The following is a 20,593-nucleotide window of genomic DNA, read 5'->3' as shown; positions in this document are numbered from 1 at the left end:
TCCCGGTTTGCTTTCCCATCCTTGTTTATTCCCAGTTTCTCATTTCGGGTCTCGGGGAGGCGCCCCCGGGACCCCCACGGAGGCTCGGAACCACCTCCGAGCAGGATTTTTCCACGGATCAGGGAAAGAGGAGCCCCAAATTGGGGTGGGGGGCGTCCCCAGGGCTCGCAGGGAGCTGATCCCACAGGGCTGCTTGTCCAGGTTGGGATTTGGCCGCGTTCCCGCCCCTTTATCTCTCCCAAATCCTGCTCCGAGCTCCTTACCCAGCCCTGCCCGGGAACATCTCCCCTCCCTGCCCAGGTGGAGGTGAGGGGGCTCTTTGTTTAAAAGCGTTTAAATCCGATTAAACCAAGAGGATTTGGGAACGTCGGAGCAGCCTCCGGGAAAACCCCGGAGGGGTTGGGAATTTGGGGGGGGGATCAGATCCCGGAGCTGTCACAGAGGGATGGAGAAGGAGCATCCCAGAGTGACACCACACCCCCTCATTCCCGGGGCTGGGAGACGCCCTGGGATGCAGGATCTGATCCCATCCCGGGCTCGGAGCATCCCCTGATGCCCACGGCGGTTTCCCCCTTCCTAATTCCCACCTTTCCATCTCCTGGCACTGTGGGGTTGGAAAGGTCCGTCCCAGGATTTGGGATGTCCCTCCCAGGGCTGGATAACAGCCCATCCCGGGCCTGGATAAATCCGTCCTGGCCCATCCTGGGATTCAATGCCCATCCCGGGGTTGGGCACTGAGGGAGAGGGGAGCACTGGATCCAGCTTCCAGCCTTGGAGCTCTTCCAGGTACCTGGGATTTGGGCTGGGATCGAGTCCCCTTCATCCCCTGAGCCCAGTCCTAATCCCCAAAGCTCCTTGGGGTTTTCCCTTGCTGCCCAAATCCTCTTTGGACCCGGGAGCAGGAGGGGCTGGCACGGGCACACCAACGGGAGGGAACAGGGAGGAACCTCCCCCGATTTGGGAAAATGGGGGAAAAATGGGGAAAATGGGGAAAAGGAGACACATTCCCTGTCTGCACCAACGGGAGAGAACAGGGAGAAACCCCCTGGATTTGGGGAAAATGGGGAAAATGGGGGAAAAGAATTGCTTTCCCTGCCTGCACCGACGGGGGTGAACAGGGAGAAACCTCTTGGATTTGGGGAAATTGGGGAAAATGGGGAAAAGGAGACACATTCCCTGTCTGCACCAACGGGAGAGAACAGGGAGAAACCCCTGGATTGGGGGAAATAGGAAAAGGAGACATTCCCTGCTTCTCCCAGTGCCCACACCAGATCCAGGGCTGCTCATCCCCTCGGGAATTCCGGGGATCCTGAGTTATCCAAGCCCGGAGCAGCCAGAGGGTGGAGGGAAAAGCTCCCGGTGCCCAGAGCCCCCATCCCACCCACGTATCCAGGGATGCACAAACGTCGGGAAGCACAACTCCCTGCCCGGCCGTTCTTCCCATCCCCGATGCCAAGGCCATTCCCGGGAATTCCAGCCGGCTTTTCCCTCTCCTGGCCCTGTCGGCGACGCTCCGATCCCGGCTGGATCCCGGCCGGAGCCTGCTCGGATCCCGGTGGGAGCCAGGCGGGCGCGTCCCGGCAGCTCAGAGCCGGGTGGAGCCCGGGAATGTTTCTTGTGGATCCAGGAGCTGCCCTGGATCCCGGGGGGTGCCCACCCACGGCGGTGGGAGCGGTGCCAGGCGGGAATTCCCCTCTCCGTGCTTTTCCCTCCTTGGAACTGCGGGAGGAAGGGCCCGGTGTGGCCGGGCTGGAACGGCTGGAGAGCGCCGGGAGCCGCCGGGATGGGGAGGGAGCAGGGATGGAGCTGGATCCGTGTCCTGCCGGGATCCTTCCCTGTGCCCGCGGCACCGGCACCCAGCTGGGATGTTCCCAGTCCAGTCCCAGGGAATATTCCCAGTCCAGCCCCCGGAATGTTCCCAGTCCAGCCCCTGGGATGTTCCCAGTCCAGCCCCAGGGATGTTCCCAGTCCAGCCCCAGGGATGTTCCCAGTCCAGCCCCTGGGATGTTCCCAGTCCAGCCCCAGGGATGTTCTAAGTCCAGTCCCTGGGGATGTTCCCAGTTCAGCCCCCAGAATGTTCCCAGTCCAGGCCTCAAGGATGTTCCCAATCCAGTCCCTGGGATATTCCCATTCAGTCCCTGTGGATGTTCCCATTCAGTCCCTGTGGATGTTCCCAGTCCAGCCCCTGAGGATGTTCCCAGTCAAGTCCCTGGGATATTCCCAGTCCAGCCCCTGGGGATGACCCCAGTCCAGTGCCCAGGACATTCCCTGTTCAGTCCCAGGAGATGTTCCCAGTCCAGTCCCTGTGGATGTTCCCAGTCCCTCCCCTGGGGATGATCCCAGTCCATCCCCCAGGGATGATCCTGTTCCATCCCTACTGGATGTTCCCAGTCCATCCCCCAGGGATGATCCTGTTCCATCCCTATTGGATGACCCCAGTCCAGTCCCTGGGGATGATCCCATTCCATCCCTACTGGATGATTCCATTCCATCCCTACTGGATGATCCCAGTCCCTCCCCTGGGGATGTTCCTGCTCCATCGCCTGAGAATGATCCCATTCCATCCCTACTGGATGTTCCCATTCCATCCCCACTGGATGATCCCAGTCCATCCCCTGGGAATGTCCCCAGTCCATCCCCTGGGGATGATTCCATTCCATCCCCTGGGAATGTTCCCAGTCCCTCCCCTGGGAATGATCCCATTCCATCCCTACTGGATGATCCCAGTCCATCCCCTGGGAATGTTCCCAGTCCATCCCTACTGGATGATCCCATTCCATCCCTACTGGATGTTCCCAGTCCATCCCCTGGGGATGTTCCCATTCCATCCCCTGGGAATGATCCCATTCCATCCCTTGGGAATGATCCCATTCCATCCCTACTGGATGTTCCCAGTCCCTCCCCTGGGAATGTTCCCAGTCCCTCCCCTGGGGATGTTCCCAGTCCATCCCTTGGGAATGATCCCATTCCATCCCTTGGGAATGTTCCCAGTCCCTCCCTACTGGATGTTCCCAGTCCCTCCCCTGGGGATGTTCCTGGTCCATCCCCTGGGAATTTTCCCATTCCATCCCTACTGGATGATCCCAGTCCCTCCCCTGGGAATGATCCCATTCCATCCCTTGGGAATGATCCCATTCCATCCCCACTGGATATTCCCACTCCACCCCCAGGATGCGCCTCAGCCCTGGGAAAACCTTGGAAAGACTCCCCCCAACCCAAATTTCCCCCCCCCCCCCTCAAGAACCGAGGCCCAACAGCACGACTTTGTTAAAAGGTTTATTTAACTTTTTAATTTGAGGTAAAATACTTTGTTTTTGTTTTCTTTCAACTTCCATAACAAAATACAGAGCTATCAGATACCCCTGGAAAAAAATATGTATATTATACATATATTTCTATAACATTACATCATATATATATATAATATATATATGCAACCTTTTTTTTTTTTCCTCTTTTTTTTTTTTTGTGTTTTTTTTTTTCCTCGAAGAACTTTATAGAAAGTGGAACGTCTAAAGGCACTGCACAATGGAGTATTTGAAACTACTTTACATGGTATGTACACGGACACACACGTTCAATCCCAGGCTCTGGGTTATGTATCCTCGCTAATCCCTGCGGAATCAAACTCCAGGAAAAGTCAAAGAACACGCCTCAGGAAAAAAGTGATTTTTAAAAAAAAAACAAACTCGAAAACCCCCCTTTTCTAACTTAATAAAGTCGCCTTAAAAGCACTAAAAGAAATCATCAACGTGGTTTTTTTTTTTTTTTTTTCTCCTTGTTAAAAACTGATTATTGGTTATTTCAGCAAACCAAAAGAAATTCCTCCTCGTGGGTTTTTTTTCTTAAAAAAAAAAAAAAAAAAAACCACCAGGATCCAGAAGACAAAAAAAGAGAGAGAAAAAAAACCCACCCCCCAACGGAAAAAAAAACCAGCTTTAAAAACATAATTATGGAATAAATAAAAGGAAAAAAAACCGAGGGACAACCGAGCGAGGGGCCTGTTAATGCTCCTGGAAAGGGGCTCTTCTTCCTCCTCTTCTTCCTCCTCCTCTTCCCACCTGGATTTGGGAAGGGGGACAGGGCTCTGTCCCGCCTGGATGGTCTGAATTCCCCAAAAATAATAATAATAAAAAAACAAAACAACCTTGGCCTTGCTGCCGATTGTCCCGTTAAAAGTCTCTTTTTTTTTTTTTCCCCTACGGATTTTTTTTCTCTACCAACTAAAGAAAAGCTCGAAAAAAAACCCCAAAAAACAAAAAAACAAACCCAACGAACGAACGAACGAACAGAAAAAAAAACCAAAAACGGTTTTTAAAACAATTAACATGCTCTTGATTAATTCATTACAGGTGGACGTGGAGATCTCAAACCACTTAAAAACCTTTTTTTTTCTTTTTTTTTTCTTTTTTTTTTAACGAGTTTCCAAGATTTTGGCACATCTGGAATATATATATATATTTTTATTTTTTTTTTTGCGTGTTTTTTTTTTTTTTCTCTTTTAAATCGATTATTTTTTAAATGTATTTATAAGCGCCTCTTCCTCCTCCTTTTCCTCCTCCTCCTCCTCCTCTTCCCAGGCTTTTCCAGGCAACGGGAAGTCCGGTTGGGATCCCGAGGGGGGGGTGCTCTGAGGACCCCTCCCCTTGATCCGGTGGCTGATCCGCTGTTCCTGAGAACGGGAATCCTTTATCCCTGAACGTGGAGCTCCCGCTTTTTTTTGTGTGGGTTTTTTGCAGTGCAATGGCTATGGAAAAAAACAATTCCCGCCCCTTTCCCACCCTCTCCCCCAACCCCCCCCGTCATTCCAAACTTTTTTAAAGCCAAACGAGTCCCAACTTTTTTTTTTTTTATGTTTTTTTTTTTTGTTTTGTTTTGTTTCGGGGTTTGTTTTTTTTTTTTTTGCCTCGAACGAAAAGGGGGCGGGGCCAATCCCAGCCCCCCCCCCCCCAGAATTCCCGAATTCCCGCCGGGCTCCGGCACTTTGGAGGATACGGATCAAAGCCGGGAATGGGGAAAGGCCTCGTGTTTTCTAATTCCTGAGTTCACTCCTGGACACCCTCGGCGGGGTTGGGACGATCCAAAGGCTCCTCGCATCCCGTTTTTCCTCCACGCTCCAGGAAAATCCGGAGCCCGTCCGGGTCGCGCGGGATCCGACTCCCGGGATCGGCTCCCGACTCCCGGCATCTCATCCCGGCAGCCCCCGGAATCCCTGCCTGAATTCCACTTCCAAACTGTGCTCCCGACGCTCCCGGAGCGGCTCCCTCGGGAATCCTCCCCCTCGGGATGCGGCTCCGTCCCCGGCAGGTTTTTCCCGAAGCTCCTTCCCGAGGAATCATCGAGGGTTCATCCCGGTGCCGGGATGGGAGCGCGTTCCCGAGGGAATCGGTCCCAAGGGGAATGTCGGCCGAGTAGGGAAATAAGGAGGATTTGTAGCAAAAAATACAGCGGGATTTGCGCCGGGAGACGCGGCCGCCGCTCCGGCACCGGGGCAACATCCACGAAAATCCACGGAAATCCACGAAAATCCACGAAAATCCATGAAAATCCATGAAATCCAAGCGCTCCCGTGGCCGGATCCCGCCGGGATCGAGTCCACGCGTAGTTTAAGGCATGAGTCAAGGTGACAGGGGGATCCAAACGCAGGGAATGGAGTCACCGAGGCTCCCCGGGGCGTTCCCGGGGGGCGATTCCGGCGTTCCCGCTCCACCACAATCGTTTCCCGACGTTCCAATCTTTCCCGTCGCTCCCAAATTCCACCCGCGCGACTTGGGAGAAGGGGGGAGGGAGAGGTTTGGGAAAACCCCCCCGGGGCCCCCCCCGGGTACATTTTAATGCGTCTGTTAAAGGCATTGGGTTAAGGTTTTTTGACATCCCGTTCCCGTTCCCGATTCCCTGAAGGATTTTGAAGAGTTTTTTGCTCATGGCTTCTGCAGGAGAAAACAAAAATAAAAGGCGAAAAGAAGGATTTTTCCCGGAGAGCCGGGAATGCGGATCCCGGAGAGCCGGGAATGCGGATCCCTCTCCGGGAGAGAGGGAGAGAGAGGGAGAGAGGGCGGCTCTCCCGCTCCGGCAGCATCCTGATTTTCTCAGTCGTGTCTTCCTGAATCCTTCCCCTGCTCCAAGGACAGTGCAATATTCCCTCATCCCAGTCCTACCCCCCCTCAGCTCCCGAGGCGGATGCAAAGCTGGGAATTCTCCTCTCCCGCCATCGCACGCTCCGTGTAAATATATATATATATATATATAAAAAAAACCCCAGGGAATTACATGGATTTGGAGATTCCTGCTGCTATAAACACCAAAATAGGCCACGCCCGGAATTCCTCCATCCCTGGGGGAAAAAAAAGGCCTCAACCCCCCCTTGGGAGTCCGTGCCAGGCCCAAAGCTCAGCCGGGAAAGCCCGGGAACGACGGAGGAGCAGCGGGAACGACCCCGGAGCGGGAACGACCCGGAGCGGGAACGACCCCGGAGCGGGAACAACCCGGAGCGGGAACGACCCGGAGCGGGAACGACCCGGAGCAGGAACAACCCGGCATCTCACCTGCGAGTCAACAACGAAAACAAAGAGAACACAACCCCCCCTCCCTCCTCCCACCCCCCCCCAGAATTCCTAGAATCCCCAAAACCAGCCTCTAACCCCCCCCCCGTGTCCCACCCCCTCCCGCCACCTCCCCTCCCCGCGCTCTGCAACCTCTGCTACATGAATCCCTGGATGCTCTCCCAGCCCCGGGATTAGGTGTCGGAGCTGGCGGCCGCCACGGCCTTGGGGACGGCGACGTTGGGGCCGTTCCAGAGGCCGCTGCCGTTCTCCTCGGGCGGCTCCGCCGGCCTGTCCCCGTTCCAGCGGCGCTTCAGGCGCAGCTTGGGGGGCATCAGGGCGTCCTCCCTCTTCTCCTGAGCTCCCGCCTCTCCGCAGGGATCCCGGGGGGGTTTCTCCACGCCGCTCTCCCCTTGTTGCTGCTGCTGCTGCTGCTGCTCCGGGGGCTCTTCCGAGGAGGACGAGCCGGGCTGGGCGGGCGCCGGGAGCCAGGACGGGGCGGCCGGGCGGGCGAACACCGGCCCCCCCTTGCCTTCCTCCGCTCCGGAACCTTCTTCCCTCCGCTCTCCTCCGTCCTTGGCCTCCTCGGGCTCCTTGTCCCCGGCGGGCTCCACCTTCACCCTGAGCTGAGCGGCTTCCTCGGCGCTTTCCAGCCTCTCCCTGTTTTTGCGGCCGGCGGGAGGCGGCTGGAGCTTGATGGGGAACTGGGGCTGCTCCTCCAGGGGCACCTGGCACTGCAGCGGCGGCACCACCAGCGGGTAGCGGGGGAAAGTCCGCGGGCTCAGGTGGTAGTTGAACACGGAGCAGGCCTGGGAATGCAGGTAGTGTTTCATCTCCTCGGGGTTGAAGGAGAAGCAGCTGCTGCCGGTGAAGGGGCTGAGCCCCGGCGAGGGGCTGTAGGAGAACAGGGTGGGCGTCAGCGACAGCGCCGGCGAGATGGGCACGTTGAGGACCCCCCCGCGGCCCGGCAGCGGCGACACGGCGAAGGGGCTGTGGGGGTCCGGGAACATCCCGGGCCGGGGGAACAGCGGCAGGACGATGTCGGGCTTGCGCTTGGCGTGGGCGACGCTCCCGCCGCCGGGGCCGCCGTGGGGGGCCAGCAGATCCACGCCCCCCCGGCGCCAATCCGAGGAGGAATCTTCCAGCAGCTCCGGCAGCTCCGGCTTCCTGTCGCCGCCGCCGCCGCCGTCCGGCAGAGCCTCCGGGGTGGATCCCGGCCCCAGGGAACCGCCGGGGAAGCGGCCCCCGGGCTGGGGATCCTCGGTGGGGGAGTGGGCGTCCAGCGGAGGGAAGTGGAAGCGGGACGAGGCCGTGGGGACGGGGGGAGCGCTCTGGGGGACCACACCTGGGGTAGGGAATGACACAGTCAGGGGACGGCCCGGTCGGCGGGGACGCGCTGGGATCATCCGGCCCCGCTCCCGGCCCTGCACGGCCCCGGGAATTCCCTGGGAGGGTCGTCCCAACACTCCCGGAGCTCCCGGGACCGTGTGGAGCCTCTTCCGGTGCCCAAATGCCCTTGGGATGGACAACCATTCCCTAATTCCCACCCCAAACACCCTTTGGATGGACGACCATTCCCTAATTTCCACCCCAAACGCCCTCTGGGTGAACAACCATTCCCTAATTCCCACCCCTGGATGAACAACCATTCCCTAATTCCCACCCCTGGATGAACAACCATTCCCTAATTTCCACCCCAAACGCCCCCTGGATGAACAACCATTCCCTAATTCCCACCCCAAACACCCTTTGGATGGACGACCATTCCCTAATTTCCACCCCTGGATGAACAACCATTCCCTAATTTCCACCCCTGGATGAACAACCATTCCCTAATTCCCACCCCAAACACCCTTTGGATGGACGACCATTCCCTAATTCCCACCCCAAACACCCTTTGGATGAACAACCATTCCCTAATTCCCACCCCAAACACCCTTTGGATGAACAACCATTCCCTAATTTCCACCCCTGGATGAACAACCATTCCCTAATTTTCACCCCTGGATGAACAACCATTCCCTAATTCCCACCCCAAACACCCTTTGGATGGACGACCATTCCCTAATTCCCACCCCTGGATGAACGACCATTCCCTAATTTCCACCCCAAACGCCCTCTGGATGAAGAACCATTCCCTAATTTCCACCCCTGGATGAACAACCATTCCCTAATTCCCACCCCAAATGCCCCTGGATGAACAACCATTCCCTAATTTTCACCCCTGGATGAAGAACCACTCCCTAATTCCCACCCCTGGATGGACAATCATTCCCTAATTCCCACCCACCCCTGACACATCTCCAAGAATTCCCTCAGGGAGACAGCTCCAGCTCCAGCTCCAGCTCCAGCTCCAGCTCCAGCTCCAGCTCCAGCTCCGAGGGAGTTAAACCCCAGGGAAGGAGCAGCTCCCGGAGCTGCACCCGCAGGCGTTTTGGAAGAGCAACCCAAAAATCCCACGTGCTGGGAGCTGAGGGGAGGGGCCTTTTCCATCTGCTCCCTTTCCCTGCCCACCTCAAATCCTGCCACTGCTGGGGAGGAATCCTCCCCTCTCCTCTCCCCGGGGTTTTTGGGAAGCTCCAGAGCCCCTGGAAGAAGTTTGGGATGCCCCTCCCTGACCTCCTCACTCCTGGGGGGGGCAGGAGGAGGAATGAACCCCCAGCTCTGCCTGAAAAATCCCTGATTTCGTGCTCCAGGCTGCCTGAAAATCCCTGATTTGTGCTTTTCCTGGGAAGAAAATCCCTCCTACGTCGCTGCCGAGCTCCCACTGGCTCCCTCTTCCTACGGAACCGCCCGGCCCCAACTCGTAACCAGCCACATCCAGGCAAATCCTCACACACTTCTCTACCTCCACAATGAACCCCTTGATTCCCACTTTTTCCCTTCCAAAAAAACCCAAACCAAACGAAACACAGGGAGGAGAAGAAGAAACCCGATCCAGGTTTGGAGAATCCCAACCCCCCCCTCCCTCTCCAAGAGCCCCAGAGGAGGGGGAAGAAAACAGGTTGTAATTAGACAAAAGTGCATTCCAGTTCTCTCCAAAGTTCTTTTTTTAAAATGCCTGAACCCCAGAGATAGGAGGGAGTGGCTGGAGGAGCAGGGAAAAGGGAACGTGGAGCTGGAACTGCCCGGACTCGTTGCTGCAAGTAATTATAGATTTACAGAGCAGCTCCAGACACATCTCCCACCCCCGTTCCCTTGGCTCAGGACGCCTGCAGAAGACATTTCCTTCTCCCCTACAAAAGGCACAACACCTGGAGGAATATTTTCCCCTCCTCCCAGCCCTGTTTTTTGGGATTCCTGGTGGCTTTGGGAGACACAAAAAAGCCGCTCGATGGCACCTTCGTGTCGGGCCCCGGCTGCCAAATCCTGGCTCCAGCCCCTGGGAATTCCTCTGGCCCCACATGGAACCTGTTTGGTTTTTTTTTTTCCCAGCCCCTTGGGCTTTTTCAGGCTCGACCTTCCAGCCCCTGCTCTTTTTTTTCCCTGCTTTTTTTCCCCGTATTCCAGGGCTCTCCCAACCCGGGGCACCTCCGTGCCGGTGTTTTTTTTGCGGAGGGGGAGAGTTTGGGAGTTTTGGGAGTCCAGAATTCCAGAGGTTTCTCGTTTTTTGTGGACTCCGTGGCCAACAACCTCCCTGCTTTTTCATGGACAGCCACCCAGATGGAAAAATCTGGCTTTTAGGGGATTTAACTCCACCAAAAAAGCGTCTTTGCAAACCCTCTTCCCAAAAAACCAACTCTGGGATAAATCCCTGCTGCTGGCAAGAGGCTCAAAGGTCTTGCAGGGCAAGAAAGGAACAATTATGTTCCATTCCCAACTTTTTTTTCATTCTCCTGTTTCAGGGGGGAGCTGGGAAATCCCTGTGACTTTAGTCAAGCTCGGGGAGAGCCGGGAAATCCCTGGGATTTTAGTCCAGAGTTTTCCTCTGGAAGCTCTGCATTGCCTGGGGAGGTGCAGAGCTTGAGTTGAGACAGAAAAGGGTTAAAAAAAAGGCCTTTTGGGTTTCAGAGGAGCAGAACTGAGCCCAAAAAAGGGGCCTTGGGAGGTGCAAAGCCCCTGAAAATTCAGGTTGGGCTCAGCTGGTCGGGAAGGGCCGCGTTTATCCGGCCCCATAAACTCCCTGTTCAAACAGCAAGGCAGGCTTGGAGCAGCCCCACTAAATCCTCTTATCCCAAGGACACCCTTCCAACCCCTTCCCACCCCCCAGCCCAGCCAAAAAATCCCCAACCCCCCCCAAAAAAACCCTCCCCGAAAACAAAGCGACCCCACCCGCGACGCCCCCGGGGGAGGACGAGCGCAAACAGGAGCCCGGATTCCTCGTCTCCCACAACAATCCCCAGGGAAAGGCAGCCCCAGATAAGGTTTTATCACGGCCCAGACATCCCCCACAGCAGCACAGATTGTCCCAGGGGCCCTTTCCCCCTGGAATTCCGCGGCGGGAGCGCCGGGAATCCCGGAATCCCGCGCGCCCGACTCACCGTTGGGCCGGATGTTGATGAAAGGGTAGTTGGGCATCACCAGCTTGTTGAAGTTGAACTTGTAGGTGAACCTCTTGCCCTTTGTCTTGTGGAGGATCCTCTTGTTGTAGTAATATCTGGGGAGGGATTGGGAAGAGATGGAGCCGAGGCCGCTCCAGATCCCGTTTTTTTGGGAGCGGCGCCGACGTCGCCGCCACCTCCGAGGTCTCGGTGAAAACTGGAGCTGCCCCGAACCTTTGGGATCTTTTTTTGGGGATCTTTGGGATGCAGAGCCAGGAGCTGGGGCTCCGTGACCCCCGGTGGGACCCTCCCTACTCGGGATATTCCACGATTTCTGTTGTCAACACCGGGAAACCTCAGTCCGCCGGGAATTTTCCCAACGACCCCCTTTTCAGCGGGAGGTTCCAAACCCCTTTTCCCAGGTTATGACGTCCCTTGGAACACGTGGAATTCCCTTCCAACCCGGGATATTCCATTTTAGAGGTTGTTACGTCCCTTGGAACGGGCGGGAAAAGCTGGAATAACATCCCATGTTCTCCTCGGCCCAGTCCAAACTGGGACCAGTGCCACGGGCTGGGAGCTCTCCTGGGCATTCCCGGGCACTCCCTCCCCATTCCCACCCCTGGGAATGCTGAGAAATGCCATGGAAATGTCTCCAGGAGGGGAAAAATCCCGGCGGATATTCCCTGAGAGAGGAGAACGTGTCCCTGGGACAACACTCGGAGCGACCAGAGCCGGGAAAAACGGGGCCCGAATCCCCCGGATTGGCCTGGGATTGGTTTTGATTCCCGGGATTTTCCCGGTCCAGGGATTGGGAGAGCTGGTTCCTGCTGCTTCGTGCCTTGGAGTGAGTCCCTTCCCCTTCTGATCCCCCTTTTTTTTGGGATTAAAACCAATCCCTCCCCTGCCCAGGGCTTGGATCCTCCTTTCCCGGGATACTGGGGGTTGGAAGGGATCCCTGGAGATCCTCCAAGGCAGGTGAGATATTTCCATGGGTGGATGGGATCCACCCTCAGATTCCAGGGGTTTCCAGGGGATACTGGAGAGATTTTTCTTGGGATACCGAGATATTGGAGAGATTTGTAGGGATATCTGAGATATTTCCATGGATATCTGAGATATTCCCATGGATTGATGAGATCTCCTCTCAGGTGAGAGGTTTTTAGGGATATTGGAGACATTTCCAGGGATATTTGAGAGGTTTGTCTGGATTGATGGGATATATCCATGGATTGATGAGATCCCCTCTCAGATGAGAGGTTTTTAGGGATATTGGAGACATTTCCAGGGATATTTGAGAGGTTTGTAGGAATCCATGAGATATATCCATGGATTGATGAGATCCCCTCTCAGATGAGAGGTTTTTAGGGATATTGGAGATATTTCCAGGGATCTTTGACAGATTTGTCTGGATTGATGGGATATATCCCTGGACTGAGAAAATCTCCTCTCAGCTGAGAGATTTTTATGGATATTTGAGGTATTTCCAGGGATATCTGAGGTATTTGTCTGGATTGATGGGATATATCCATGGACTGAGGAGATTCCCTCTCAGATGAGAGGTTTTTATGGATATTGGAGATATTTCCAGGGATATTTGACACATTTGTCTGGATTGATGGGATATATCCCTGGACTGACGAGATTCCCTCTCAGCTGAGAGGTTTTTATGGATATTGGAGACATTTGGATGAGTCTCTCCTCACCAGAGATGCTCCAGCCCCCAAATCACCTCCATGGATCATCCCTTCCCCATCCAACACTCCAATCCATGTCTCTCCAGGGGGATCTTTTGTGGGAACAGCATCCAGGGGACACGGATCCCAAGGCAGGGGTGTTTTCCACCCGGTTTTCCTCCCCGTTCCCGGAGGAAACTCCCGTGTTTGCCTTTGGCAGCTCCACCCAGGAGGTATCAGAGGGTGTGGGGCAGCCAAGTCCACGCCAGGGACTGATAATTCCATGACTTCCCAGGGACTGGGATGCTCCTGGAGCGTGGAAACACCTCCGAGGGCCGGGCGGGTTCTCCGAGCTCTGATTCCCGAAGGTGTGGAGAAAACTGGGATAAAACCCCCGTGGAAGGGGCTGGAAGGGGAGAGGGCTGGAGGGTTTGGAGTTGGGAAGGGCAAGGAGGGGAATGCTCAGCCCTGGTCGTGGAATTATGGGATGGTCTGGGTTGGAAGGGACCCTCAACACCCTCCAGGGAAGGATTTACCCCCAGTATTCCAAGGGGAATCCTGGAATGCTTTGGGTTGGAAAGGACCCTCCCAGGGAAGGATTTACCTCCAATATCCCATTTAACCAGCACAGGGAATATCCTGGAATGCTCTGGGTTGGAAGGGACCCTCAACACCTTCCCAGGGAAGGATTTACTCCCAATATCCCACCTAAACCAGCCCAGGGAATATCCTGGAATGCTTTGGGTTGGAAGGGACCCTCCCAGGGAAGGATTTACCCCCAATATCCCATTTAACCAGCACAGAGAATATCCTGGAATGCTTTGGGTTGGAAAAGAACCCTCAACACCCTCCCAGGGAAGGATTTACCCCCAGTATTCCAAGGGGAATCCTGGAATGCTTTGGGTTGGAAAGGACCCTCCCAGGGAAGGATTTACCCCCAATATCCCACCTAAACCAGCACAGGGAATATCCTGGAATGCTTTGGGTTGGAAAAGAACCCTCAACACCTTCCCAGGGAAGGATTTACCCCCAGTATCCCAGGGGGAATCCTGGAATGGTTTGGGTTGGAAGGGACCCTCCCAGGGAAGGATTTACCCCCAATATCCCATTTAACCAGCCCAGGGAATATCCTGGAATGCTTTGGATTGGAAGGGACCCTCCCAGGGAAGGATTTACCCCCAATATCCCATTTAACCAGCCCGGGGAATATCCTGGAATGCTTTGGAAGGGACCCTCCCACCAGGCCAGGCTGCTCCGAACCCCGTCCAACCTCATCCTCGGCCACTTCCAACCGAAATTCCCCCAAATTTCTCCCAGAAGGATCTGGGAACGCTCCTTTCCAGCCTCCCCCCCTCCTCCTCACCTGAGGGCCCTGCTGAGCTTGTCGTAGTTCATCTGGGGTTTGCATTTCCTCCTCCCCCACAGCCGGGCCACCTCGTCGGGGTCCTTGATGACGAACTCGCCGTACTCTCCCTGCTGCCAGGCGATGACATGGCGGAATTCCTCCTTCTGGAGCAGCTCCAGGATGAAGTGCCACAGCTGGATCTGCCTGGAGCCAGGGCTGGACTCGGTTTTATAAGCCCACTCCGGGAAGTGATACCCTTGGGGAAGAGAGAGAGGGGGAAAAGTCGCTCAAAGAGACGCGAAAACGCGTCCGGGGTTCGCTCCGGGGGCTGGAATTCCACGGATGTTCCAGGGTTTTAAGAGGGATTTCCATGGATTGAGGGGATCCCCCCCTCTCAGATGAGAAATTTGTAGGGGTATCTGAGAGATTTTTATGGATGTTTGAGTGGTTTGAATGGATTGATGAGAGATTTGTGTGGATTTGATGAGATGTTTCCATGGATTGATGAGATGTTTCCATGGATTGATGAGATGTTTCCATGGATTGATGAGATCTCTCTCAGATGAGAAATTTGTAGGGATATTTGAGAGATTTGTATGGATTGATGAGAGATTTCCATGGATTGATGAGATGTTTCCATGGATTGATGAGATGTTTCCATGGATTGATGAGATGTTTCCATGGATTGATGAGAGATTTCTATGGATTGATGAGATGTTTCCATGGATTGATGAGATCCCCTTTTGGACAAGGGATTTTTAGGGATATCTGAGAGATTTCTATGGATCTTTGAGGGGTTTCTATGGATTGATGTTTCCATGGATTGACGAGATCCCCTTTTGGACAAGAAATTTGTCGGGATATCTGAGAGATTTCCATGGATATTGGAGATATTTCCATGGATTGATGAGATCTCTCTCAGATGAGAAATTTGTAGGGATATTTGAGAGATTTGTATGGATTGATGAGAGATTTCCATGGATTGATGAGATGTTTCCATGGATTGATGAGATCCCCTTTTGGACAAGGGATTTTTAGGGATATCTGAGAGATTTCTATGGATGTTTGAGGGGTTTCTATGGATTGATGCTTCCATGGATTGATGAGATCCCCTTTTTGGACAAGGAATTTTTAGGGATATCTGAGAGATTCCTATGGATATCTGAACTATTTCCATGGATTGATGAGATCCCTCTCAGATGAGAAATTTGTAGGGATATTTCAAAGATTTCTATGGATTGATGAGAAATTTCCATGGATTGATGAGATCCCCTTTTGGCCAAGGAATTTTTAGGGATATCTGAGAGATTTCCATGGATATTGGAGGTATTTCCATGGATTGATGGGATCTCTCTCAGGTGAGAGATTTGTAGGGATATTTGAGAGATTTCCATGGATAGCTGAACTATTTCCATGGATTGATGAAATCCCCTTTGGGACAAGAAATTTGTAGGGATATTTGAGAGATTTCTATGGATTGATGAGAGATTTCTATGGATTGATGAGAGATTTCTATGGATTGATGAGAGATTTCTATGGATTGATGAAATGTTTCCATGGATTGATGAGATCCCCTTTGGGACAAGAAATTTTTAGGGATATTTGAGAGATTCCTATGGATATCTGAGCTATTTCCATGGATTGATGAGACCTCTCTCAGGTAAGAAATTTTTAGGGATATTTGAGAGATTTCTATGGATTGATGAGATTCCCCCCCCCCTCAGATGAAAGATTTCCACGGATATTTAAGATATTTCCATGGACTGATGAGATTCCCTCCCAGATGACAGATTTGCAGGGATACTGGAGAGAGATTTCAGGTTTAATTCCATGTTTAATCCCAGGAGGAGAGACCCAGCTCTCCACCTCCAGCTTTCAGACCCCTCTTCCTTGGAGAATCCCTAAAGAAACCACCCAAAAATGGGAAAACTGAGGGGGATGGAAGTACCAGGAACCCAAAACCTTTGGATAACGCTGCTGGTTGGAGCTGGAATGAACCAAATTTGCCTGGAATCATGGAATGGTTTGAGTTCCACAGTCCAGGTGGCTCCAAGCCCCATCCAACCCGTCTTTCAGCACTTCCAAGGATTGGAAATAAGGCCAAAAAAAATCCCAATTTGAGGATTTAAGCTCGTGTGGATTCCAGGGCGGCTCCAGATCCCAACAGATATTCCTGAGGGACTGCCAAGCTCCAGATCCCTCGGGATATTTCCCAGCACAACTCCCAGCACGAGGCTGGTTGGGGGTTTTTTGGGTGTTTTTTTGTGGCCACAATTCCAAACCCCATCCTGGAGAACCCACATCCCACCCCAAGACTCCAAACAGACCCAAGCAGGGTCAGAAATCCCAAAATCCTTCCAGGTAATCCATCTCCAGGGGGGGGTTTATTGGCATTTTCACATCCCACCCCTCAGAAATTCCCAAATCTTTCCAGGTTATCCATCTCTGGGGGGGGTTTATTGGCATTTTCACATCCCAGCCCTCAGAAATTCCCAAATCCTTCCAGGTAATCCATCTCCAAGGGGGGGTTTATTGGCATTTTCACATCCCAGCCTCAGAATTCCCAAATCCTCCCAGGTAATCCATCTCCAGGGGGGGTTTATTGGCATTTTCACATCCAGCCCTCAGAAATTCCCAAATCCTTCCAGGTTATCCATCTCTGGGGGGGGGTTATTGGCATTTTCACATCCCAGCCCTCACAACCCACCGAGGAAATCTCAACCCTCGCTCGCCCCAGCCCTGGAGAGGCAAAATTAACCCTCCTCGAGCTCCTTTATCCCGGGAAAAGGATTGGGAACGGCTGAAAACTGGAGCCTTTCGACTTCCTTACCTCCTCCTCCTTCAGGTTTATCCACAATGCTGCAGCCTGCTTTCATTTTCTCCCTCCTGCCAACTGTGGAACACAAGGAAAGCGGCGTCAGCCGCAGGGATTTCTCCGGAGAGAGGATCCTGCCCATCCCCAGGGATGGTCCCCTTTTCCCATCTAATCCCAGTCCTGCCTGGGATCCCCGGGAAGGAGCTCGGCGGGGCCGTCAGACAGACAAAACAAGCCCAACACAGTTTGTCTCCTGTTACTAGACGGGCTCTGCTGCCAAAATACACAACTCCCAGCTCGCCCAGATGTCCCAGGGAGGGGAAAAAGGGGAGGGGAGAAAAATCCCGGCTCCTGATTCCTGCTGCTGTGAGGTGAGGGATCCCGGAGGGATCCCGGAATCCAGAGCTGGGTTCTCCCCCAGAAAAAGGGGATACGAGGAGTGACAGCTCTGGGGGAGCCCCCTGGGAGGGAGAGGAGCCTCCCAGAAGGGGCTGGAGCACCCTGGGAAGGGGCTGGAGCCCCTCAGGAGGGTCTGATCCGTCCCAGTACCAGCACCCAGACAACCCCCCTTGAGTCCCACCATCCCCAGAGGAGCCCCCCGGGGCCTTCAGGAGGGTCCAGCACCCAAATGACCCCCCAGGGATGAACTGGAGCCCCCCTGGGAGGGACTGGAGCCACTAGGAAGGGGCTGGAGCCCCTCAGGAGGGTCTGATCCCCCCCAGTCCCAGCACCCAGACAACCCCCCCCTTGGGTCCCACCATCCTCAGAGGAGCCCCCCGGGACCTTCAGGAGGGTCCAGCACCCAAATGACCCCCCAGGGATGAACTGGAGCCCCCTGGGAGGGACTGGAGCCACTGGGAAGGGACTGGAGCCCCTCAGGAGGGTCTGATCCCCCCCAGTCCCAGCACCCAGACAACCCCTCCTTGGGTCCCACCGTCCTCAGAGGAGCCCCCCAGGGCCTTCAGGAGGGTCCAGCACCCAAATGACCCCCCAGGGATGAACTGGAGCCCCCCTGGGAGGGACTGGAGCCACTGGGAAGGGGCTGGAGCCCCTCAGGAGGGTCTGATCCGTCCCAGTACCAGCACCCAGACAACCCCCCCTTGGGTCCCACCATCCCCAGAGGAGCCCCCCCAGGCCTTCAGGAGGGTCCATCCCCCTCCAGCACCCAAATGACCCCCCAGGGATAAACTGGAGCCCCCCTGGGAGGGGCTGGAGCCCCTCAGGAGGGTCTGATCTCCCCCAGTACCAGCACCCAGACAACCCCTCCTTGGGTCCCACCATCCCCCGAGGAGCCCCCCCGGGGCCTTCAGGAGGGTCCAGCACCCAAATGACCCCCCAGGGATGAACTGGAGCCCCCCTGGGAGGGACCAGAGCTCCCCCAGAGGGTCCCTTTCCCCCTGCCCAGCACCCCCGTGACCCCCCCGGGGCCGATCCGGAGCCCCCCGGGGAGGGTCCCATCCCCCTGTCCCAGCACCTACATCACCCCCCCGGCACAAACCGGAGCCCCCCGAGCCCGGCAGCCACAAAAGCCCCCCAGGGGTGACCAGACCCCCCCCCCGGGGAGGGTCCATTCCCTCCCACCACCCCCCCACCACCCAAACGACCCTCCCCGGGATGAACCGGCGGCCCCCCCGGAACGCACCGAAGCCCCCCGGGGAGGGAGCGGAGCCCCCGGAGAGGGGCCGATCCCCCCCCCCCGCCTCCCCCGGAGCCCCCCCGGGGCTGTTCCACCCTCCCCTCGCCGTGTTTCCCAGCCCCGGGAGAGGTTCAAAGCACGTAAATGGCCGCCGGGAGGGGCCGCGGCGCCGCGGCGGCGGCGGGGCCGGGGCTGCTCCGTTACAGCCCCGCCGGCCTGTCCCGGCCTGTCCCGGCACGGCCCCGCCCGGCCCCGCCCGGCCCCGCCCGGGCCCCGGGGCGGGGGGGGGGGGAGCCGCCCCGACCGGGAAACCCACCGGGGATCGGTAACAAGGACCACCCGGGACCCCCCCGGGAACCCCCCCGGGAACCATCGGGACCACCGGGAACCCCCCCCTCGGGAACGGGGAGCACCGGGAAGCCCCCCCCGGGAACGGGGAGCACCGGGACCAACGGGGATCCACCCGGGAACCGGGGACCTTCCGCAGCCCCCCCCGCGGGACCCCCCCGGCCCCGGGGACGGGAGACCCTGCGCGGCCTCCCACGCTCCGGGACCACCGGGCAGGTCGTTGTCGCAGCCCCGAGAGCCCCTCCGGTAACCGGGGGAGGGGGGGAGGGTGTCCCTGTTTACCCTCAAGTAACCGGGGGCCGTCCCTGTTTAATGTTCCCCCGGTAACCGGGGGGGCCTCATTTACCCCTCCCGGTAGGGGGGGGGGGTGGTCTGTCCTTGTTTACCCCTTCCCCGGTAACGGGGGGGGCTCATTTATTCCTCGCCGGTAACCGGGGTGTCTGTGGGGGTCCCCGTTTTCCCCTCTCCCGGTAACTCCCCGTTATTTATTCCTCCCCGGTAACGGGGGAGGTGGATACCGGGGTGGGTCGGGGGGGGGGGGTAAACGAGCCCCCCCACCCACCCCCGGTACCTCCCCGTTCCCGCGCCCCCGCCTTTCACCGGCACTCCCCCCCCCGTCCCGGGGGGGGCTTCCCGTTCACCCCCCAACCCTTAACCCGCCAATCCTCCCGCCCCGGTACCTCCCCGTTTCGCCCCCCCCCGGTAATTCCCGGTTTCTCCCCCCGGTTTGCCCCCCCCCGCCCCATCGCCAAAAACGCCTACATAACCGCCCCCCGCCGCCACTTCCACCCACATCACCCCCCCGTTACCCCCCGTTAACCCCCCCCGGCGCCCCCCCCACCAACCCCCCGGGCCGTACCTGCGGGGGCGGCGCGGGCGGATCACGGGGGGGGGGGCGGGTTGCGGGGCAGGCGGGGGGGGCGGGCGGGGATGTTGCCGGTGCGGGGTGGGCCGCGCTCGGAGCCGCTCCCGGTGCCGTTCCCGGGTTCCCGGAGCCTTCCCCCCGGAGCCGCCGCCGCCGCCGCCGCCGGAACCGGAACCGCCGCCGCCACCGCCCACGCGCTTCCGGTCCGCGCGGCCCCCGCGCCACTTCCGCTTCTCCCGCGCCACTTCCGCTTCCGGTGGGGAACGGACCCCCCCCCCCCAACCAAAAAAAAAATAAACAATAATATCGCCGTCAAAAATAAAAACACCACGGGAAGGGTCATCCCGCCCCCCCTACTCAAAAAAAAAATAATAATCCAGGCTCGAGTGGTTGGTTCCGACCCCCCCACCAAAAAAACACAAGTCCCCCCCAAAAATATCCCCCCCATCAGAAAATATCCCTCCTAAAAGACACGTTCCCACAAAAACATACTCGCCCACAAATAAACAGCTCAGAAAACGTCATGCCCCCCAAAAATATTCCCACCTGGAGCGGCTGATTTCGGGCCCAACCCACCAAAAATATCTCCCCCCCCCCCAAAAAAAAAATATCCCCCCTTCACTCCCTGCCAAAAAATATTCCTGCCTGGAGTGTCGGGTTTTGGCTCAACCCCCACCCAAAAAATACCCACCCCTAAAAACACCCTCCCTCCAAAAAAATGCATTCCCCTCCCCAAAAAAAGACACCCCCCAAAAAAACCCCCCCAACCATCCAGAAAAATCATCCCCTCAAAAAAAAATCACCCCAGAAAATACTCCCCAAAAAATACCCATCCCTAAAAGCATCCCCCCCCCAAAAAATACCCCAAAAAACAACCATCCCAGA

The 20,593-nt window shown here is 56.3% G+C and overlaps 1 protein-coding gene across 2 annotated transcripts; it reads right to left on the bottom strand.

The window, feature by feature from the left end:
* Positions 1-3,263: 3,263 nt before the first annotated feature.
* Positions 3,264-19,903, bottom strand: ETV3 (ETS variant transcription factor 3). Of its 2 annotated transcripts, XM_064638254.1 has the most exons (5): positions 19,703-19,903; positions 16,875-16,937; positions 14,063-14,300; positions 11,024-11,139; positions 3,264-7,887 (listed from the first exon to the last, which is right to left on the bottom strand). In XM_064638254.1, exons 2-5 carry the CDS (start codon positions 16,918-16,920, stop codon positions 6,737-6,739), a joined length of 1,551 nt encoding a protein of 516 aa, XP_064494324.1. In that variant the 5' UTR covers positions 16,921-16,937; positions 19,703-19,903; the 3' UTR covers positions 3,264-6,736. The 2 variants fall into 2 exon arrangements, with proteins under 2 accessions (XP_064494324.1, XP_064494321.1); XM_064638251.1 differs by lacking the exon at positions 19,703-19,903 and having other exon boundaries at positions 16,875-16,959.
* Positions 19,904-20,593: the final 690 nt, after the last annotated feature.

The sequence above is a fragment of the Pseudopipra pipra genome, chromosome 29 (assembly GCF_036250125.1).
Source record: "Pseudopipra pipra isolate bDixPip1 chromosome 29, bDixPip1.hap1, whole genome shotgun sequence".
NCBI lineage: Eukaryota > Metazoa > Chordata > Aves > Passeriformes > Pipridae > Pseudopipra > Pseudopipra pipra.
This window is presented reverse-complemented; position numbering and strand designations above follow the sequence as displayed.